The 20,207-nt window shown below is 35.5% G+C and overlaps 3 protein-coding genes across 3 annotated transcripts in view; 2 read left to right on the top strand and 1 right to left on the bottom strand.

Annotated features, from left to right (window-relative positions):
• Positions 1-7,394: 7,394 nt before the first annotated feature.
• timm8b (translocase of inner mitochondrial membrane 8 homolog B (yeast)) lies at positions 7,395-8,184 on the bottom strand. The gene is made up of 2 exons (XM_073841278.1): positions 7,969-8,184; positions 7,395-7,888 (listed from the first exon to the last, which is right to left on the bottom strand). Exons 1-2 carry the CDS (start codon positions 8,086-8,088, stop codon positions 7,721-7,723), a joined length of 288 nt encoding a protein of 95 aa, XP_073697379.1. The 5' UTR covers positions 8,089-8,184; the 3' UTR covers positions 7,395-7,720.
• Positions 8,185-9,886: 1,702 nt separating this feature from the next.
• Positions 9,887-12,062, top strand: sdhda (succinate dehydrogenase complex, subunit D, integral membrane protein a). The gene is made up of 4 exons (XM_073841283.1): positions 9,887-10,026; positions 10,172-10,288; positions 10,920-11,070; positions 11,241-12,062. Exons 1-4 carry the CDS (start codon positions 9,978-9,980, stop codon positions 11,404-11,406), a joined length of 483 nt encoding a protein of 160 aa, XP_073697384.1. The 5' UTR covers positions 9,887-9,977; the 3' UTR covers positions 11,407-12,062.
• Positions 12,063-14,646: 2,584 nt separating this feature from the next.
• The window catches only part of bco2a (beta-carotene oxygenase 2a), an 18,274-nt gene continuing 12,713 nt past the window's right edge, over positions 14,647-20,207 (top strand). Inside the window, exons 1-2 of the mRNA XM_073839878.1 lie at positions 14,647-14,777; positions 17,061-17,114. Of these exons, the coding sequence (XP_073695979.1) occupies positions 14,735-14,777; positions 17,061-17,114 (97 nt within the window). The 5' untranslated portion in view covers positions 14,647-14,734. The remainder of the gene's footprint in view (positions 14,778-17,060; positions 17,115-20,207) is intronic.

The following is a 20,207-nucleotide window of genomic DNA, read 5'->3' on the forward strand; positions in this document are numbered from 1 at the left end:
TTATTGGGACACACAGCACATTTACATATTTTGTACATTTAACTTTAAAACTTTGCACTTTAAATTCTACATTTCTGTACAGAAGAATTGTGGTTCTTATTAAAGCTAGTTCACCCTAAAATGAAAATTCTGTCATTAATTACTCATCCTCATGTCGTTCCAAACCTGTAAGAACTTTGTTCATCTTAAGAACGCAAATTAAAATATTTTTGATGAGCTTTCTGTCCCATAGACAGCAATGCAACTACGTTCAAGGCCAAAATGTAGTAGGGACATCGATAAAATAGTTCATGAAGGTTGAAATCAGTGGTTCAACCTTCATTTTATGCAGCTACGAAAATACTTTTTGTGCGCAAAGAAAAAAAAAAACTATTTTATTCAACCATTTCTTCGTCATGTTCTTCACATTCACAAGAGTATCAAGACACATGTGGTAGTTGCATTGCTGTCTATGCAGGGTCAGAAAGCTCTCAGATTTCATTAAAAATGTTTTAATTTGTATTTTTGGGTGAACTATCCCTTTAAGTGATAAAAAGCAGTTACAATCCTTTTACAAAATACACATACCCATATCTGTACACTTTACATTTTACACAAATTATATATAATATTGAATTAAATTAACAAACACTGCAAAGTTTTCCGTGACATCTTACAATTTCACTTGAGTTACTGAACGTGATGAATGATGGGATATGCTTCGACTTAAATACCATTCTGAAGGATTTAGTGTGCCGTAGGAGCACTGAGCATTACCATTTTTCAGACATGGAACAGTTTTAAGCATGCACTTCCTGTTGCATACACATGCTGTCAAGTGGTCAAGTCCACAAGTTTGGTATTGGGTAGGGTGACCATACGTCCTCTTTTACCCGGACATGTCCTCCTTTTTGGCTATAAAATTATGTCCGGGGGGATTTTGTAAAATATCATAAAATGTCCGTTTTTTGTTTGTTTTTTTTTACCTCATTTCACTGACCGTCATTAATGCAGCACTTTAAATGCAGCCACTGCCCACCGGCATTATTCTGAGGTACCTGCAGGGATGTACTGGCCATCGGGAGCCCCGGGACATTCCAGGTGGGCCGGTGGAGTAGTGGGCCGATCACCGAAGCGAGGGAGACCTCCCCCATATTAGGCGCTATTTTAAATTATAGCGCATTCAAAACCGCAAATAGCCGAAAAGTGTGAAGCGGTGGGATCAATCACCCGCACAGTTCTGACGAAGGCGCGCTGCACTTCTGCCACGATGTACAGTGATAAACAGTGTAAGTTGCTTGATCCATTCAGATAACACACAGAATTCTGTTATACAGTCATGTGATATGAGAACATTAAAGGTTCTGTAAGTTCTGCTGGGCTGGCTGAAAACAGCCACGACATTGGATACTGCATGATGAAGTAAAGTGGAAAACGCCAATAAATAATTACTGTCAAAACAAAATTATTACAAATTTCATAGTTTATTATTACTATTTATTTTAAAAACCATATAACTAATGTTTTCTTGTGACCACCGTCTTACTAATATTCTAAGCAATAATTTCTTTCTTTTAAATGTTTAGTTGTAATTCGTTTTAATTGGAGTAAAATGTTAATTCAATAAGAGCCTGATTAAAGAATTAAATATGGGTCTTATGTAAATTAGGTGTTTACTATACATAATAAAGTTCTTAAAGGGACAGTTCACCCAAAAATAAAAATTGTCATCATTTACTCAACATCATGTAATTTCAATCCTGTATGAACTTTTTTCTTCTGTGTAACATAAAGGAAGATACTTTGAGAAATTCAAAACTTTTTTGTCTATAGAATAGAAATCAAGGGTAACCAAATATGTTTGGTTACATTCTACAAAATATCTTATGTGTTCCACAGAAGAAAGTAAGCCATACAGTTTTGGAACTACATGAGGGTGATGATTTTTATTACTGAATTTTTTTTTTATTACATAATTTATTAGCAACAAATTTCCTGCATTCTAGCTCAAAATCAATGCTTTACTGCATGCATTTCTCTGTGACAAAAATGCAATTAAGTTTGTCGCATTTGAATTCAGCAGTATTTATCATTATTTGTTTATGTCCTGTTTTATTCATTTATGTACTCCAATTAAATACCCTATAACCCTGCTGAAATAAACAGCTAAAACCAGCCTAGGTTGGTTGGCCAGTTTAGGCTGAAAGTAGCTGGTTTTAGCTGGTCTTTTAGTTGGTGGTTTCCCAGCCTGACCAGCTAAGACCAGCCTGGCCAAGCTGGAAAAGTGGTCAAAACCCTTCTAAAACCAGCCTGCTGACCAGCTAAAACCAGCCAACCAGCACAGGCTGGTTTTAGCTGGGGGTTTTTTCACCAGGGAACCCAAAAAAACTTTCATGTGGAACTTGTGGGCCGGATGGGCTGAATTTGTCCAGGGCCGAATTTTAACCCCAGTCCAGCCCTGGTACCAGTCTGATGACGTGAAAGACCCAATTGTCAAAACAAAACAAACGAGGAGCTGCGCTGCAAGAGCTGTGTGACACTAACATGCTGAAACGCAAATGTAGTTTCACAGACGAATTGCAAAAAAAAAAAAATTTTACAAGGCAATTCTTATTTAAGCATTTTATGTATTATTTATTTATGTTTGTATTAGGCCTGTATAAAGAAAAGACTAAGAGAGATGATATTTTTACAGGGCAATAAGGTTTTGATATAAGATTCAGTTCAAACAGAAAGAGAATTTAAATAAATGTGTGATTTCTAAAAGCGCTTTGTCATTATTGAGCACTTGGGCACTTTTGCTGAATCGGGGGGGGGGGGGGGTTGTCCTCTTTTTGGATTCTCAGATTATGGTCACCCTAGTATTGGGACAGGTGCAAGGTGTCCATCGGATGCACACTTTGGAATGTCACCAGAAGTAGTAGTAGGTCATCTGGGTACTTTACTGTAAATTCAGACATAGTCTTTTCACTGTTTTTCTATGCAATGCTCGTTTGAGATCAAAATTGGACATAGGATAATTCACACTCATTTGCTTTGTTGCTTATAACTTGAATGTAATTTAAATTGTTGTTTTTATATAAAAATACATATGAAAAAGAAAGTATCTAAAAGTAACTTAATTTCCATCCATTTTAGTTTAATATAGACATGTATTTTACATTATTTTTTTAAATATGTCAGCAATCACCTATCGGAATGTTTGAGAATATTCTCTATGCAGAATTTGCTCATTTTAAATAAGCCTGCTTTGTCTGATTTGAGATTACATTAAAACATTTTACAAAAAATATTGGTTATTTATATGAGGTTGAGTTTGAATCAAATGGTGTCAAATGGTTAAAACCATAATACCAACCTTTATATTATATTATATTAAAATGTATATTTTAACATTAGTTTTTAACTGTGTGAAGCACTGATGGCAATGTTACATGACCTCATTGACACAGGGTTCCTAATCTCTTAAGTACTACAGATTTTAGAGGAAATAATGAACGTATCACTGACAGCAGCACTCTGACAGAGAATGGAGAGGGGCCAAACCAGGATGAATTTCCCAGACAGCCCCTTTGCTGTCCAAAGCAAACACAGGTCTCACTGTATCTGAGGTGTCAGGCTCAACGTTTACAGTGAAGCTTCAGACACTAGGGCTCTTTCAGACTCTGTCAGACTGACACAGGAAGAGAGATGGCACAGACATAGACACAGATCATGCCAGATTTAGATCCTATTATACACAAGTTTTAATTAAGAAGTTGATGATCTTGAAGCTTCAGCCTGGCATAAGTACATACAGTGGGTCTTTGTGAAGGTTAGGGGCCAGGGATTTATTTTCTCCATATAATTAAAAATAGAAAAAAAAAAGATATGAGGATTTTAGTAGTGTCAGATACTGTTTCCTACATTAACCTATTATATCCGGATGTTTTTTAATCCATCTACTGGATTATCATTACCACAAAAGGATAATACATAAAAATGGAAAAGGGGCTATGGATTTTTTTTTAACAAGTCAACCATTCTGAAAATACTCTTTGATCATTCTTCTGCATATCTTGCCACAACGTCTCTGGTATTTTTCTTTCAAAGGGTTCTCTTTTGAAGAAAGTGTTTGAAGAGAGAACTGAGGCATAGTAGGCACCCTTGATAAGACTGAGACTGAATCCTACATCACAAGCCAGTGTTCCCGGTACACACTCAAATCTTTCATCACAACATAACTAGAGCATCTGAAGATTGAGCCATCAAAGCTAACAAACTCATCTAGTGTTCGTTTCACACCGCAGAGATGGCCTTCATTCATAAAATGAATGATTAATCACAAATATTGATCTTTTGCACAGCTACTATTTATATGCTCTGAATAAAAACCCTATTTGTTGTCTTACATGTTTTTTCATGGGTAATCACCTTTAAAAGCTAAAGTGTCTCATACTCATAATACTACATCTAATCCCATGTAATGTGTGGACTTTAGAATATATTTTTAGCTGTTTGATATTTTATAATATTAAGATTTTCTTGTTCAAAGAGTGTACACTTACACACACACTCACGGTGTGTTTGATACAGTGTCCAGTCAGTTTCCTTCAAAGCATCAAAGGCTCTGCTTGAGAGGACCCTGTAGGCTTCCTGTATGCTCTGATAATCAAGTTAGAGCGCTAAGCTAACCTATCTGCTTCCTGACTTTAATTAGAACGGCTGAAAGCCGCCCTGCCTGCAAGATTTACACACACAGCTCTATCAAAGGCCACTTTGTACTGAGCACACCAAACAACAAAGAAGGGCATAGCCTCAAAGCCAAGAAGCAGACCTCTGCTGCCCTAAGACTAATCCTGTCATATAGAGTCCTCTTACAATATCGGATTGTTTGGGATTAGAAGGCAAACCCAGATTTGGGGTTTTAGAGAAGCTATAGAAACTATATTCAAAATCTATTTAATCTGACATTTTAAGAGCAAGTGTATCTTTTTAAAAGCAAGTGGCTCTTTTGCATGCTATTTTCTAATAGTAATGGTAAAGGGCAAGGGACACTAATGAAGTCATGCTGCAACAAAAATCTTGATGTTTTCTCTCACACATTAGTATTATGAAATTCATTATGATTTCAGATACAAGAGTAGAGTAGATTTTCTCAAGTTAAACATTTGCTAAACAAAACATTTGTGATCATATTACATCAGTATTTTGTTGTTTCTTGCTGTATATCACTGCTTAATGTCAAAAATATATAGGATAAAAGATACATAATATGAAATCACAAATAAATCATCCAAAATATTAGGGATTCACTAACTTTGAAAATCTGGCCAATAGAAAATCGGCCATATTGGCGGCACTGAATGTAAATAATGCCACTGAACCAAATGAAAGACGCATATTTTGCTGATCATTGCTGCTGAAAATGGTCAATTATTGTCATGTTTTGGGCTGTACTAATCGGCCGAATCAAGAAAAACATTTGAGGTACTATAGGGCTGCAACTAACAATTATTTTGATAATCGATTAGTTGGTCAATTATTTTTTTGATTAATTGGCTTAAATCCCAATTTTTTTTATTTTACTGACAAAAATCACAATATTCCACATTCTGCCCAAAGTCCTTCAAACAAACGTGCCAACTGAATGTTATGAAAACTGTGCTTAATTTATTAGACCACCGGTCGTGATAAAGAGAAAAGACAAATATCTGAAGAAAAACACTATAAAGCGCTTGACTATTTTTTCATAGATAATAGCAATAATTATAACATTAGAAATAGCCTACTGTTACTAAAAAGCTTATGCATATTGGAGGACTAACCAATACAGAAAGCTAAAAAATGATTTTGCTAATCACCAATACTGTTACATCATTACATTACATCATTTGTTAAACACCTTACATAAATTTGTTTATTTTGTTAAACACTGTATATAGTGAACAAAGTTTGAATATCTAAATTAAAAAAGAAAAGAATAGCCTAATACAGATAATAAAGACGAATAAAATCAAACTCAGTATTAACCAACAGGTAAGAGGAATGTTCTGCAGGAACACACGTTCACTTTGCTCAGTCACGTTTACTGTAATTTCTTTATATAAAAGGCGGCTATGAAGCATCTGATATTTATATATCAGATAATTACACGCTGTTATCCCTTTACAGTTCCTACTCTCCATACAAATGTGCACTACATGTTGTCTTTTAAACCTAAATTTAACATTCAATGATATTTCAGCACAATGAATGTTTTTGCACTGAGTGTTAATCGTCTCTGTGCTCCAGCTGTCTGACACGCTCATTCAGTAAAGACAGTCAGGATAGACTTTTATGCTAAAATGGAAATGCTTTTGTGAATTTGTGACATTTACAGATAAGGATATGACCGTAAACTGAAAGTTTTCATGCCGAGGATGCAAACGAATCTGTCAAAGCGCCTCACAGGTTGCTTTTTACACTATTAGCTTAAAGTTTAAAATAAAGAATTCTCATGTATTGGGCAGCTTGGATCACGTAACTCTCCTGCAGCATCTCATTCTGTTTCCTCCACTATTTTTAGATGCATTTTGTCCACAGAAATGCGTCATTCAGTGCTGTAATTTGACATGACCCTCTGAAATTGTACGTGGACTGTGGGCAGACCCGATTAATTGATAATAAGAATCGTTGTCGATGATTTTCATTATTGATAATAATCGATTTTATCGATTAGTTGTTGCAGCCCTGCTATAGACTGCTAAAGTTATTACAAATCAAGGAGAAGAGTGCAAAAAACTGTCTGAGGAACAAAATGTGTTTGTGGTTAGCCAAACTGAACCAGGAATTCCAGAGCAAGAATCTTGACAACATTTGTGTTCTTATCATTTCTGGGTCAGATAGGTGAAATATTAGGTGAATATCTTAATTAATACTGCTCGTACATCTCTTTACCACTTATTAACTTTAGTTTGTCAAAATATTGCACCCTTTCCTGCTTACTACGTCCTTCTCTCTATGATTTAGCAGCTTTCACATTTTTTTTCTCCGTGGTTTAGACAGCATAAATTAGCAGAAAAGCATATTCTGTAGTACATTAACCATGCAATCCATGCTGTTGTTTACATCCGAGTATAACCAATATGACCACGCATCCATGTAACTGACCAAATTGTGCCATAAGTGCAAACCCTCTATGATCAATAATCAGTAAATGGATTGTTATTCTATGCTGCTTTTGCTACAAAAAGAGAAAGTAAATCACTAGAACTATATAGCTAACTCTTCAGATAGGCAGAAATGATATAATTAAATTTAAAGCATTTGCTGATATTGGATACGGATAGGTTCCAATACACAGCAAATTCCTATGAAACAGCTTCCAAAAGTTTTTTTTTTTTAAACAAAAAAACCCAAAAAAGCTTAAACAAACAAACAAAACAGCTAACAAATGTGTTCTTCTGCAAAACAGGATTAACGTTTGTTTCTTTAAAACTTCTGCTTTATTTGACGTCACAATTATACCAGTCAGGTTTACAGGTGTGGACAGTCAGTATAGTAAACTGCATATACTGACAATTTCCAGCTAAAATAATCGGTCTTTGCTGGTTGTAACCACATAACATAAACATTTTAAAGTCTATGAGAAAGGGCTTTAGGTCATTTTTTTCCTGCTTGAGTGAAAGGAATGCTCACACCCCTAAAGAGCAGTAAAACATCCTCCTGGACTGTATGTGTACCAGAATTTGTGGTAATTGTCCTTGACGGTGTCCTTTAATCAGTGCGCGCCCTTCTGGACCATCTGCGTAAAGCGGTTTGTGATGGTGAGGGTCGTGTCGATGAAACGCTCCACGCAGCTAACGAGACAAGTCTCAGTTCGTGAGTCCAACTTGGAGCTCGGTTTGTCCACGCACTTATCCCAGCAAACATCTGTAAAGTTGTGAACCTAAATAGAATGTTAAACACGGTTAAAACCCGCCAGGCTTACTAACTGATTTTTAATGACAGCAATGAAGAGTTACCTACCTGCGCTTGAAACTGAGCTTTTTGCTGTTCCACTGCAATCATACGCTGGAGCTCCGCAGCTTCAGCTTTTTCAGATGAGCTAGCCGACGGCATATCAAAGCTAGAACTAAAATCAGCCATGGCAAAACTTTATTAACAGATTATACGCACGATAACATGTGAAGGATAAAGCAACCGCGTTCGCTGACAGGCATGGACGGACGTAAAGGCAACTACTTCCGCCGCGAAAATATGACGTCACCATGACAAGGATAATCGTAAATGTTTATTCTTTTTTTTTTTAAGTAAGAAAAGTACAAACATATATATTAGACAAATCCTCAACAATGTCATGTTTCTTTATAGGTCTGTAAGAAATAATCCGAATCTTTTCTTTGACAAACAAATGCTTAAACATGTTAGAACCTCAAACTTAAAATGTCCAGTTCACCCTAAAATTAAAGAAACTCACTTTAAAATATTATATTATATTAATCCTTCTGGAGAGTTCCTAAAGGTTAGATTCAATTTTGAAATGATATTATGTAAATTTTGTAACACATTTCCAGAAAATACAGAGCATAGTTTTTGCTTGCAATATTCTAGTGTCTTCTGGGAAAACGTGCAATTATAGTTAAAAGAGAGTAATGTGGTTAAATGGAACCTGTCTTTTATAGATATTTAAGTACCGCTTAAGGTGGTCAAAAAGGTTTTTTGATTAATAATTTACTTTTGTTAGCTACGAATTTCATTCATAAATGTAGATTTTTTTTTACATGTTTATAGTATTTAAGAAATATTTGAGACAATATTCAAAAGCGCTGTAAAAATAAAATAAATAAATGAATAAAATAAAAAAGCTGCAATCTTGTTAGAGTTTAGATAAATATAATTTATTATAATTTTTTTTATTCCCAGTGTTTTATTAGTTATTAATATGGATGGTTTAAAGATTGGATGGATGACTTTGAATGTAAAGTTGTATGCTATTCTGTTTTGCAAATTTGTTAATAATAATTAATTAATATTTGTGTTGTACTTCAATAAAAAAAATGTATTCTTGTCATAGAATGGAAATAATTTTGGCTTCTTCAACATTAATTAAATTAATTGTAATTTTAATGAAAGCATTTGACCTAAAGACTAATTTTGTCATCACTTTGAATAAACAATTATCCACTTATTTTGTAATTGTGTTTAATGCAAAATGTCTTGGGTTGACCTTTCATATTTTGTTAAAAGAAATGTATCCACAATTAGCTAATTTTGGTAAACCTTTACCAAAGATAAAGGTAAAGAGACATTCTTCATATTAAGTTTGTAATTATTTAATTTCTATTCCTATTTTTTTTTTTTTTTTTTGCATTTCCCATTTTTATGCATTCTAACCCTTTAGAACATTTTGTTTATTGTATTTATGCTTGAAAATAAAATATTTTTATTTTAACTATTGCTATGTATTTCCATTAAAACTAAAGACTTGCAATTTAAAGGGATAGTTCACCAAAAAAAATAAATTTCTGTCATTAATTACTCACCCTCATCTTGTTCGAAATCCGTAAGACCTTTCATCTTCTGAACACAAATTAGGATATTTTTGATGAAATCCAAGAGCTTTCTGACCCTGCATAGACAGCAACGTAACTGAAATGTTCCCAGGCCCAGGACATCGGTAAAACAGGGCATGTGTGGACCTATTTTGGACATTGAACATGGTAGTACCATTGCTGTCTATGCAGGGTCAGAAAGCTCTTGGATTCTATCAAAAATAATTAGTGTTCCGAAGATGAACGAAGGTCTTACGGGTTTCTAATGAGTTGAGGGTGAGTGAATAATGACAAAATTTTCATTTTTGGGTAAACTATCCCTTTAACTCTGGTGGATGCCTACCACCCCAGAGCGATAGATGGCGATATCGAGTAGTTATAGCCTATTGAAACAACGAACTCGAGAGAGAATGACCCACTGTTACAGAAACAGCTAGCTGCCTTATCACAATATTATGAATCCGACCTTGTAGTTCTACAGTCATGGCGAGCTTGATTCGTTTAAGCACTTTCTGCCAAAGAGGAATAAGACGTAAGTCATCATTTTATATTATTTTATTAATGATTCAGTCTTGAGATATGAGAATATGAGAGTTATTACACAATATGTCACAGACATGCAGTTCATTGTCATGTTTGTACTAGTTTTTAAATGTAATATTCTATGTCATGTACAGCTGTGCATTTCTGCAACACACACCTGTCTCGTGGGTTGGTTGCCCACCAGAAGAATCGAGATGTAGAGCCTTTTCGATTGACAGCAGGGAGGATCCACGGAACTTCATCACATTCCAGTGAGCGATGACTTAAAAGTGTATTTACACTTTTTCTATAATCATTCTCTTCTCTTATTTATAATTCTGCAAATGTCGTGCTACATTACCAAATAAACTGTTGTTTGAACATTGCACATTCAGTAAAAATTGTAGCCTACGTAATTTTTATACATTTTAATACATTTGCATTGGACCAAAGTAATTTAGATTGAAATAAAGACATTTAGAAATCAGTTTTACTATTTTAATTACTAAAAATGCAGTGTGTGTTTGCAGGACAACATTATTAGTCAGTATTAGTGTAGAGGGTTTGTTCTTACATCACGATTTGGTCAGTCACCCGGATACGCTGCCATATTGGCGGTACTCGGATGTAAACAACAGCATGGATTACTAAATATGTTGTTCTGCTAATTTATGCTGTCTAAAGCACCTACCTGACTGGACATGATAAGAACAAACACAAATGTTGTCAAGTTTCTTGCCCTGGAAATCCTGGTTCAGTTTGGCCAACCACAAATGCCTTTTGTTCGTCAGACAGTTTTTTGCACTCTTTGATTTCCTTACGTGTAAAAACAGTTTCTCAAACGTTCTTACTTTGCATACACAAAGTATGTCAGCAAAATTTAAGTTACTATTTGTTTTTCAGCTGTCTCAAGTTCAAGGGCAGCCTCCAAGCACTGGACGGGTGAACGGGTATTGAGTATAGCTCTGTTAGGTATGGCTCCAGCTGCATACTTTTGTCCTGGTCCGCTGGTGGATTACTCTATTGCTGCAGCTCTCACACTGCATGGACACTGGTAAGAACCTGTGTATCGCTCACTCGTGTGTATCTGAAGAGCCCTGCGTATTGCTTTTTGTATCATCAGTGAGGTTATGCAATAATTTAATTATGTAAACATCCTACAAACACTGTTTGTTTTCTCTTTTTAGTTCAACCTTTTATTTCTGTGTTTTTCTCCTTCTGCAGGGGGATTGGTCAAGTCCTAACAGATTATGTCCATGGTGATGCTAAGGTCAAGTTGGCTAAAGCAGGCGTCTTGTTGCTGTCCACAACCACATTCTTTGGTCTCTGCTATTTCAATTACCATGATGTTGGTCTCTGCAAGGCAGTTGCCATGCTTTGGCAAATATGATTATATGGCCAGAATTAAACTTATTGACTTGAATGATTAATCACCATTTTAGGTACTTGATGTCTTTTGAAAAGGTACCTATCTTGAGCTTAAAAGAAGCTTAGCATCTCTTAACATGTTACATGTTTGAATAATATTTGTCATAGTGATATTTCACCAAAACACCAGAAATGTTGGCTTTATTTAGATACCACCAGATGACCACCACAGTTGTTAATAATTAGCTTTTTCCTTATCAGTACTGTATTTGAGAACACAGGATGTCTCTATGTTTAGCAACTATGTTAGTATTTATTATTTCAGCAGTTACTGTCAATGTCCAGCAGAGGTCAGTGCTTTTCAGTTTTATTGGGAATGCATGATCATATTCACAGTGTCTGTGCGGGTCACATCTGTGTTTACAATATGTTTTAAAACAAACAGATTTACTTGTATACACTTCTGCATTTGTTTCATTTGAAGCATGATAATGTACATTGATTTATAAGTATAGTCTAATAATCACAAATGAAAAAAAAATCACTTAGTATTTTTGTTATGATGCTAAACCCTTCAACTGTCTTTGTTAGTTTTTTCATACTCTTTATTAGTAGTGAGAATCAGCAAAGATTTGCTAGTGCAGTGCAATCATATGATATAATAAACATTCAAATAGATATTGTTGGAGTTTGATACTTGTTAAACATTTTTTACTTGGCACCAGTTGCTGAGACTTTAACATAGAAACACTCACAGATTGCATGTTTCACAACAAGTTTGTTTTGTAAGTTTGATTTGAACATGAGTGGGCAACGCTAGTGGGACCTTGATCTCTTCACAGAATACAAATAAAGGGTAAATAATAATTCCAGACTGATCTGGATACATTTACCTTTTTATTTTGACTACGTATAATCTTGTAAAATGCTGGTTATGGTGTAGCGTTGATGACTTTTATTCTCCACTGCATAGATAAACATTTCTGGTAAATGTTGCAAGTTATGTAACGTATGCCATGATCAAAACATAGCATGCTGCCTATAAAATCTTTCCTATTCATTAAAAAAAGCAAGAATGAAGCCAAATCACAATTAATCTGATTAGCCTCTGTAGAATAAGAGTGAAGTATAGTTCTTCCAGAGCCATGGTTTTATGTTACAAAGGAAATGACAGTAACAACAGTCGCAGACCTACAGAAACCTCAAAGAGTAACAAACAGATAATAGCACACTAAAGACATGTTAAATCATTGCCAGCAATTGCCAAGTCAAATGCCTCTTACCTGGCTGAAAAAAAAGGAAATTTGATTATAATTAAATAAACTGTTCAATGAAGCTCAGAGGTAACATGAATGAATTTACATTGCAAAATTACAGCATAAATAATGTTATGAGATTAATGTAATTTTTTTTTTTTTTTTTGGAATATACAAATGTGAAATGTTGGTAAACATGATTATTTTAGTTTATGATACTTTTACATAGAAAGCTAAACCGCCTGTAGGTGCCAGCATTCAAGAATTCAAGAATTAAGCAAATGATTGTCTTCATGAATGGCTCACTGAATCTTTGACTCACCTGTTTTGTCAAAAAATATCACATTTGTATTGGTGGCTTGGTAAAACCACTAAATCCTAATGGAATATGTCTCAAAACACACTACATGAAACCATTTTTAATGGTTCAGTTGGTTGGTGGTTTGTAATGTTTGTAGTGGTATTTGTAGTGGAAACCACAGCATTTCTGATGGTATTTAATTTGTTATTTTGATTCATTTATAAATTGACGATATAATCACACAAGTAAAATTCTCTTTCACTTGCCACCAGTTCGCTCAAGGTGACTTAATCAGGTTAAGACAGTAAAAAAAGCACCAAACCTTACTGATGCTGACAAGTAGCCTATATAGAGGCAAACAGATGTGGCCAGAACGCATGCGCGCTAAAATGCACGCTGAAACGTAAAACTGCGCGTTGCGTTCGTATTATGGGCTGGCCACATCTTTTGTTTACATTACAATTTAATAACAAACTGTACCTAATTTGGTCTTTTACTATCACTGTCCTAAAGCCACGTTAAGCGTTTTCTTTGACGATTTGGGAGGAAAACGTTTAGCGTTAAAATTCCGTGCGTTCCATTCATATTTTAAGCTTTTCTGCTTGTCTGTGCACAATAGGCTATGCTGTACAGATATCCAGTATACTGTGGACTTTATAAGAATGTTGTGCATAGAAATACAGTCGCAAAACTACGAATCGGTTGATAAGACAAAGAATGACGTTAACTCATAACCAGGAAGTTCATTGTAGTGATGGGATTTATGGCTCTTTGAGGGGATCCGGATCTTGGCGATCCGTACCTTTCAAAGAGCCGTTCAAAAGAACGGCTCTTTTGGTTCTTTTTAAATATTTAGTCAGTTTTAAGAAGCCAGCTTGGGGGCATCTCAGTTTATCCTGGAAAAATCACTGGGAGGAATGATGAGGTGAGATTTGTAGTCAAATAATTAAAACTCAAATATCACACACCAATATCTGAGTTTGAATTATTCTGAAATATTGATTATTACCTCATTTGTCATGTGTGGACTATATTCCATGTTGCACAACATCCCTCTGCTTAGACAGTGACATCACTATTTTGGATTTACCTTAAGTATAAAGTGTGTGTATGTGTAAAGCTACGTTGACTTATGTTATTCATACGATACCTACTCACAAATAAACATCAAAAACAATGAATTTCTGTGCAAAACAGCTTTTACTACAAACACTTCCACACAAGAACATTGTTATCACACAAGAACATTTTGATAGAAAACAAAAAATATTTAAAGTTTTAAATATATACTGTAGGCAAAATTAGAATAAATAAAATGGAAAGTCTACATACAGTCCACTATTACTACTGTAAACTTTGCAAATAGGAGATCAGCCCCTTCAAGTTTTAAATGAACAATAACAAAGTGGGCTGCAATGAATGTCTATGCAAAACAGCTTTTAGTGAAAAAAATCTATACAAGAACAGTATCACAAAAGAACATTTTGATAGATAACAAAAATATTTAAAGTATTAGACATATACTGTAGTCTCGCGGAGGAGCTAATTTGTGTGCATCTGTGTGAAACACGCATAGGAAAAAAAGAACGACAGAAAGAACGGCTCCCCCCCAGCCGCGACTCGACTCGGCTCCCATCGTTCATGTTTATGAGCCGTTCAAAAGAATCGGTTCGTTCGCGAACGTCACAACTCTAGTTCATTGCATTGGAAGTGTAAGTTACGTATGGGTCGTAGTGCTCCGAGCGAGTGTGCATAAGAATATAACCGACTTGTTCGACCTGTTTTAGTTAATAATGTCAACAAGTGTGCTTAAAAATGCATTTAGGACCAGCAAAGGTAAGCGTTTATTACTGTCATCTCTTGTCGTAACTTTGTTTCCACCTCTCTCATTTAGTTTCATTTAGTAACCGTAAGCAAGCGCTGTGATTTACAGTTGCAATCAAAATTATTCAACCCCCTTGACCTGCAAGACATTTTCCTGCAGAGAACAACATTTTGTGAAAGCAATTCAACAAAGGCATCAGTAAACTATTAAAGAAAGTTATACACATTTGAGTACTTCTGAGAACGTAAGTTGATGAATAATGAAAAAAAATTGAATTGGCTCTAAACATTTATGTTCAAAATTATTCAACCCCTGAAAGTAAATTAGGTGTAGAATCTTTTATTCTTTAAAACCACCAATAAACACTGCCTGGAAGTGCTTAGATGCTTCTGTCACCTCTCTACTACAATCTTAGCCCATTCCTCGCCTGAAAAAGCTTTCAGATCACTGATAATCTTTGGTTTTTACTTTGCCACTGCTTGCTTCAAATTCAACCATGTATTTTCAATGAGAATTACATCTGGAAACTGAACAGGCCACTTAAAAACATTCTATGACTGATTCCTAAACCAAGCGTAAGTAGATTTGAACGTATACTTTGGGATGATTGTCCTGCAGGAAAGTCCATTGATTATTAGCTTCAGACTTTGCACAAAAGGCATCACAATGTTTGCCAAAATGGTCTGATACTTTAATAAATCAATGATATCCTTTGTATGGTCATGTTTTCCACTTCCTGCTACAGTAAAACAACCCCATAACAGGACTGATCCACCTCCATGTTTGATGATGGAGATGGTGTTCTTCTGCGTATAAGCTTTGTCTTTTTTGCACCAGACATACTGCTGATCCATACATCCAAAAAGTTCCAGTTTGGTCACATCACTCCATAAAACATTCTTCCAGCACTCCACAGGTCTATCCAAATGAATTTTAGCATGTTCAAGGCAGCCTTTTTGTTCTTCTTGGTCAAGAGTAGTATTCAGCAAGATTCCTCAGCATGAAGACTACACTTGTCTAGTGTCCTTCCTATACACAGCATCAAAATATTTTTCCTCCTTTCGTCAGGTCATCTTGCAAGTCTTTGGCTGTAGATTGCAAGTTTTTTCTCAGTTGATCTGATCAAACATTTTATGATATTGTGCTTTTTTGTTCAACAGCCTCAAAGGTTTTCTGGTTCAACACACTTTAATCTAAGCAATACGGCTGCCAGCTGTGTCTCTAGGGACATGTAATGTCTTAAAAATCTTCATGTAGTTTTAGACTTTCTAAGATAGCAAACTATTTCTTCTCTATTAATTTTGTGTGAGCTTTGTTGACTTTACCATATTTGCTACTCACCTTCAGCACATGCATGGGCTAAGAGTATACTATGTGTAACACCCCAAGCTAATTCCATTTTTAATAAGTTTGTAAAGGCTTAAGACAATTTTTTATGACAATTTTGTTCCTTACCATAAAAATAACTGTCTTAAAACAGCAATGTTGAATAGGGGTTGAATAATTCTGACATAGCTGTGTTATTAAAAAATCCTATAACTCAAAAACATTACATTATATATTGACATTATCACTTTTAATTTGCCAGAAAACTGTTGTAGATGCAATTTTATTCCTGGATCTTCAGAAAGAGCAAAAATCATTTGTAAAGTACTGCAGTCTCTGGGGGGGTTGAATAATTTTGATTGCAACTGTAGCATGTATTGGCAAATTAACTTAAACTAAAATACAGACAAACAAAGAACAAGACACTGTATGTAAAAACACAAAGACGATATATAATTAAAAGAAAATAAAGTAGTACTTGTCTATACATGTGCATGTAAACAAGATTAAATATAACCAAAAAACAGTATAACAGCTATTGTATGTGAGGAACATGGTTGCATGCATAACTTGTAAGGTAATATATCATTGCAGTGCAGTAATACATCTGCTGAATGTGAACAATGCATATAAACCATTTATTATGCTTCTGCATGTGATAATGTGAAACCATTTTCTTTAAAACATAACTCTTTAAAGTGCATTTTTTTTGTGTTACACAACTTCTTGTTGTGTGTTCAGCTGATATTTATTTCAGCCTTGTTATTTCACATTATATCCCGACCAGCACCACACTGCACAGCCCTCCCCATCACTGCTATGTCATGTAATCCAGTGTGATGTAACAGGGTTGGCAGAAGATCTGACTTACATAAAGGAGCTTGTCTCCTCCCATCTGCATGCGCACAGTTTTTATTGCTCTTTTACAATTTGTCATAAACTCTTCTTCATCCTCTATTCTGATCAAGGGTGCAGTCTCACATCTCTCTACAGGATGTCCTGCATAAAGTCCCAAACTATTGGTAAGTATTTAAAAGCTCTTCTGCACTGATGCACATCTGCCAGTTTCTCTTTCTATTGTACGTTACTGCACAGGCTATGTTTTTTGTTCATATACTGTATGTGTATAAACACATAAATGTGTTTGTGTGCAGCAATGCAGTGTATAAACATTTATATGAGATATATACTTTCAGTCTTATGGCGTTTGTATGTTATCATAGGTTTAATATTTAGCAGCTTACTTAATAAAGACCTGAATTTAACTCATTTTTAATTGGACATCACAACTTTGACTTCTCTGAAAGACGTATTTGCATGTTGCTTCATTATTAATGCATTGGTGTATCACAGTACATGTGAGCGTGTAGAGTACAGAGGGACTGTTTTTCTAAAGATAATGCTTGTCTTTGTAACATCGCTGACTCTCTGCTATTTCAGCTCTCTTTTGTTAACTTTGTTAACTTTAATCCTTTACTTTGTTCTCTCAACTGACATAAATGATGGAGCAGAGTAGTATATCTGCAAATCTGTGGCTTACTATAACTATATAATTTAATGTTACTCAGGGTTAGCTAACCTTGCAGTTAAGATTATTGAGGAACTCTATAAAAGTGTCAGTAACATTTTACAATAAGGTCCCATTTGTTAACACTCATAAATATATAATAGTAAACTCATAACTAGTATATATATATATATATATATATATATATATATATATATATATATATATATATATATATATATATATACATAAGCAGGTCCATATATATTTGGACACTGACACAATTTATATTATTTTAGCTGTTGACCAAAACATATTAGAGTTATATAATGAATATGGTCTCAAAGTGCACACTCTGAGCTTTAATTTAATTAGAGGAAATTTAATTCGAAATTGGAGGAAAGGTTGAAGAACTACAGCTCCTTAATATGTACCCTTCCCCCCTCCCTTTTCAAGGGACCATAAGTAATTGGACAGTTGACTCAAAAGCTCGTCACCTTGGAATTATAAGGTTCTATCTGACATTTTTGTCAAAATCGAGTTACTCACATATTCTTATTCTGCGGCAATTTATTTACATTATTTGATGTTTCTTTTGTAAGCTTTGTATATTTTGGGCCCTTTTTTAGAAAGCAAAAATGGTTCTATCTACAGAAGTCTATGGAATGCAAAAACTTTGAAGCTCAATATCTCGAAAGTGCTCAGAACGCAGATAGAACCTTATAATTCTAAGGCGACGAGCTGTTTCATGGAAAGTTGTGGGCTATTTCTTCATATTTTATATCAGTTAAGCAGGTAAAAGGTCTGGAGTTAATCCTATGTATGCAATTTGTATTTGGAAGCTGTTGCTGTGAACCCACATCATGCAGTCAAAGGAGCTCTGCATGCAAGTAAAACAGACAATTGTAAGGCTTCAAAAACAAAAGAAATGCATCAGAGAGATGGCAGGAACATTAAAAGTGGCCAAATCAACAGTTTGGTAGATTCTGAGAAAAAGAACACACTGGTGAGCTCAGCAACATAAAAAGGTCTGGACATTCACAGAGGACAACAGCGGTGGATGATTGGATGATCCTCTCATGGTAAAGAAAAATTGTTTTCCAGCCAAGTAAAGAACACTCTCCAGGAGATAGCTGAGTTACTGCCAGTCTACAATCAAGAGAAGACTTCACAAGAGCAAATACAGAGGGTTCACCACAAGGTGCAAACAAGGCCAGATTAGACGTTGCCGAAAAACATCTAAAAAGCCAGACCACTTCTGGAAAAGCATTCTTTGGATGGCTGAAGTTAAAGGGGTCATCGACATCGGATGCAAAACTAATCTTTTACATGTTGTCTGAACATTAATGTATGTTGGCAGTTAGTGTACACAACCATCCCACAATGATAAAAATCCACCCAGTGGTATTTTTTCATCTTTAAAAGTAATATCCCCTTTTTTAAATCAGGTCATTCTCAGCTTCTTGTCAGTGTGACTAAATACAGTTGATTGACATTAGTGTCTTACCTTAGACCCGCCCTCACCAAGCTGAAACAGTCAGAATACTATCGCCATTGTGTCAACTCAAGTGCAGGGAAAGACTCTAAAAGGGTGTTGTCATGATCGGGGCTGTGGGGTTTCCCTCAGCCACCTGAGGTCGCTGTCTACACCAGTGGTTCTCAATCCTGGTCCTGGGGACCCCTGCTCTGCACATTTTGCATGTTTCCCTTATTTAACACCTGATTGAGATCATCAGCTCATGAGGAGAGAGATCCATGAACTGAACTAATCAGCTAATGATCTCAGTCAGGTGTGTTAAATAAGGGAGACATGCAAAATGTGCAGAGCAGGGGTCCCCCAGGACCAGGATTGAGAACCACTGGTCTACACTACACTTCCTTGATTGTCCACCTGTCCTTGTCATCAGCACTAATCACCCACATCTGTTCACCATTAGGACTATAAGTATCTTCACTACTCACTCTGCATTCATGTCTGCATTGTCTTGTGTTTTTGATGTTCTTTTGTGTTTCTGAATTCCTGGCTTTAGATGTGTTCTTGATCTTGTTTATTTTGTGTTTAAGTTTATTAGTTTGTGCCGTGTTGGCCTTTTTGTTTGTTTAGTTTGTTTTCATTTTCATTAAAACCAACTTACCCTGCTTTTGGACCCAGACCTCCTTTCTAATCGTGACAGGTGTTTTCACACCTGCCTCATTTAGTTCGGTTGAATCGCACTAGAGTTTGTTTTCGTTCTTGGTGTGGTTTGTTTGGGTAGGTGTGAATGTAGCAAATGCACTCGAATGCGCACCAAAAGCGGGCCAAAGAAGCGTACCGAGACCTCCTTGAAGAACACTGGAGTGGTTTGTTAATGGTGAGAACATGATCCGAACTCAAACAGACCCAACCGCAAAATGTACTGCGCCTTTTTGGAGTAATCCAGCTGCTGTAGTCTGCTGCACTGTTCATTATGGGATGAGGAAAAGTATTTGTTGACAGTTAGCGCTTTAGCAACATAGCCCCATGGCAGCTCGTGGACAAACTTGGAGTTGTGAGGAGGTGCGGAGCCTCATAAATTTGGTCTGATGATCATATTAGGTCCCAACTTTCAAATACTCACAAGAACGCCGC

Source organism: Garra rufa, chromosome 5 (genome assembly GCF_049309525.1).
Source record: "Garra rufa chromosome 5, GarRuf1.0, whole genome shotgun sequence".
NCBI lineage: Eukaryota > Metazoa > Chordata > Actinopteri > Cypriniformes > Cyprinidae > Garra > Garra rufa.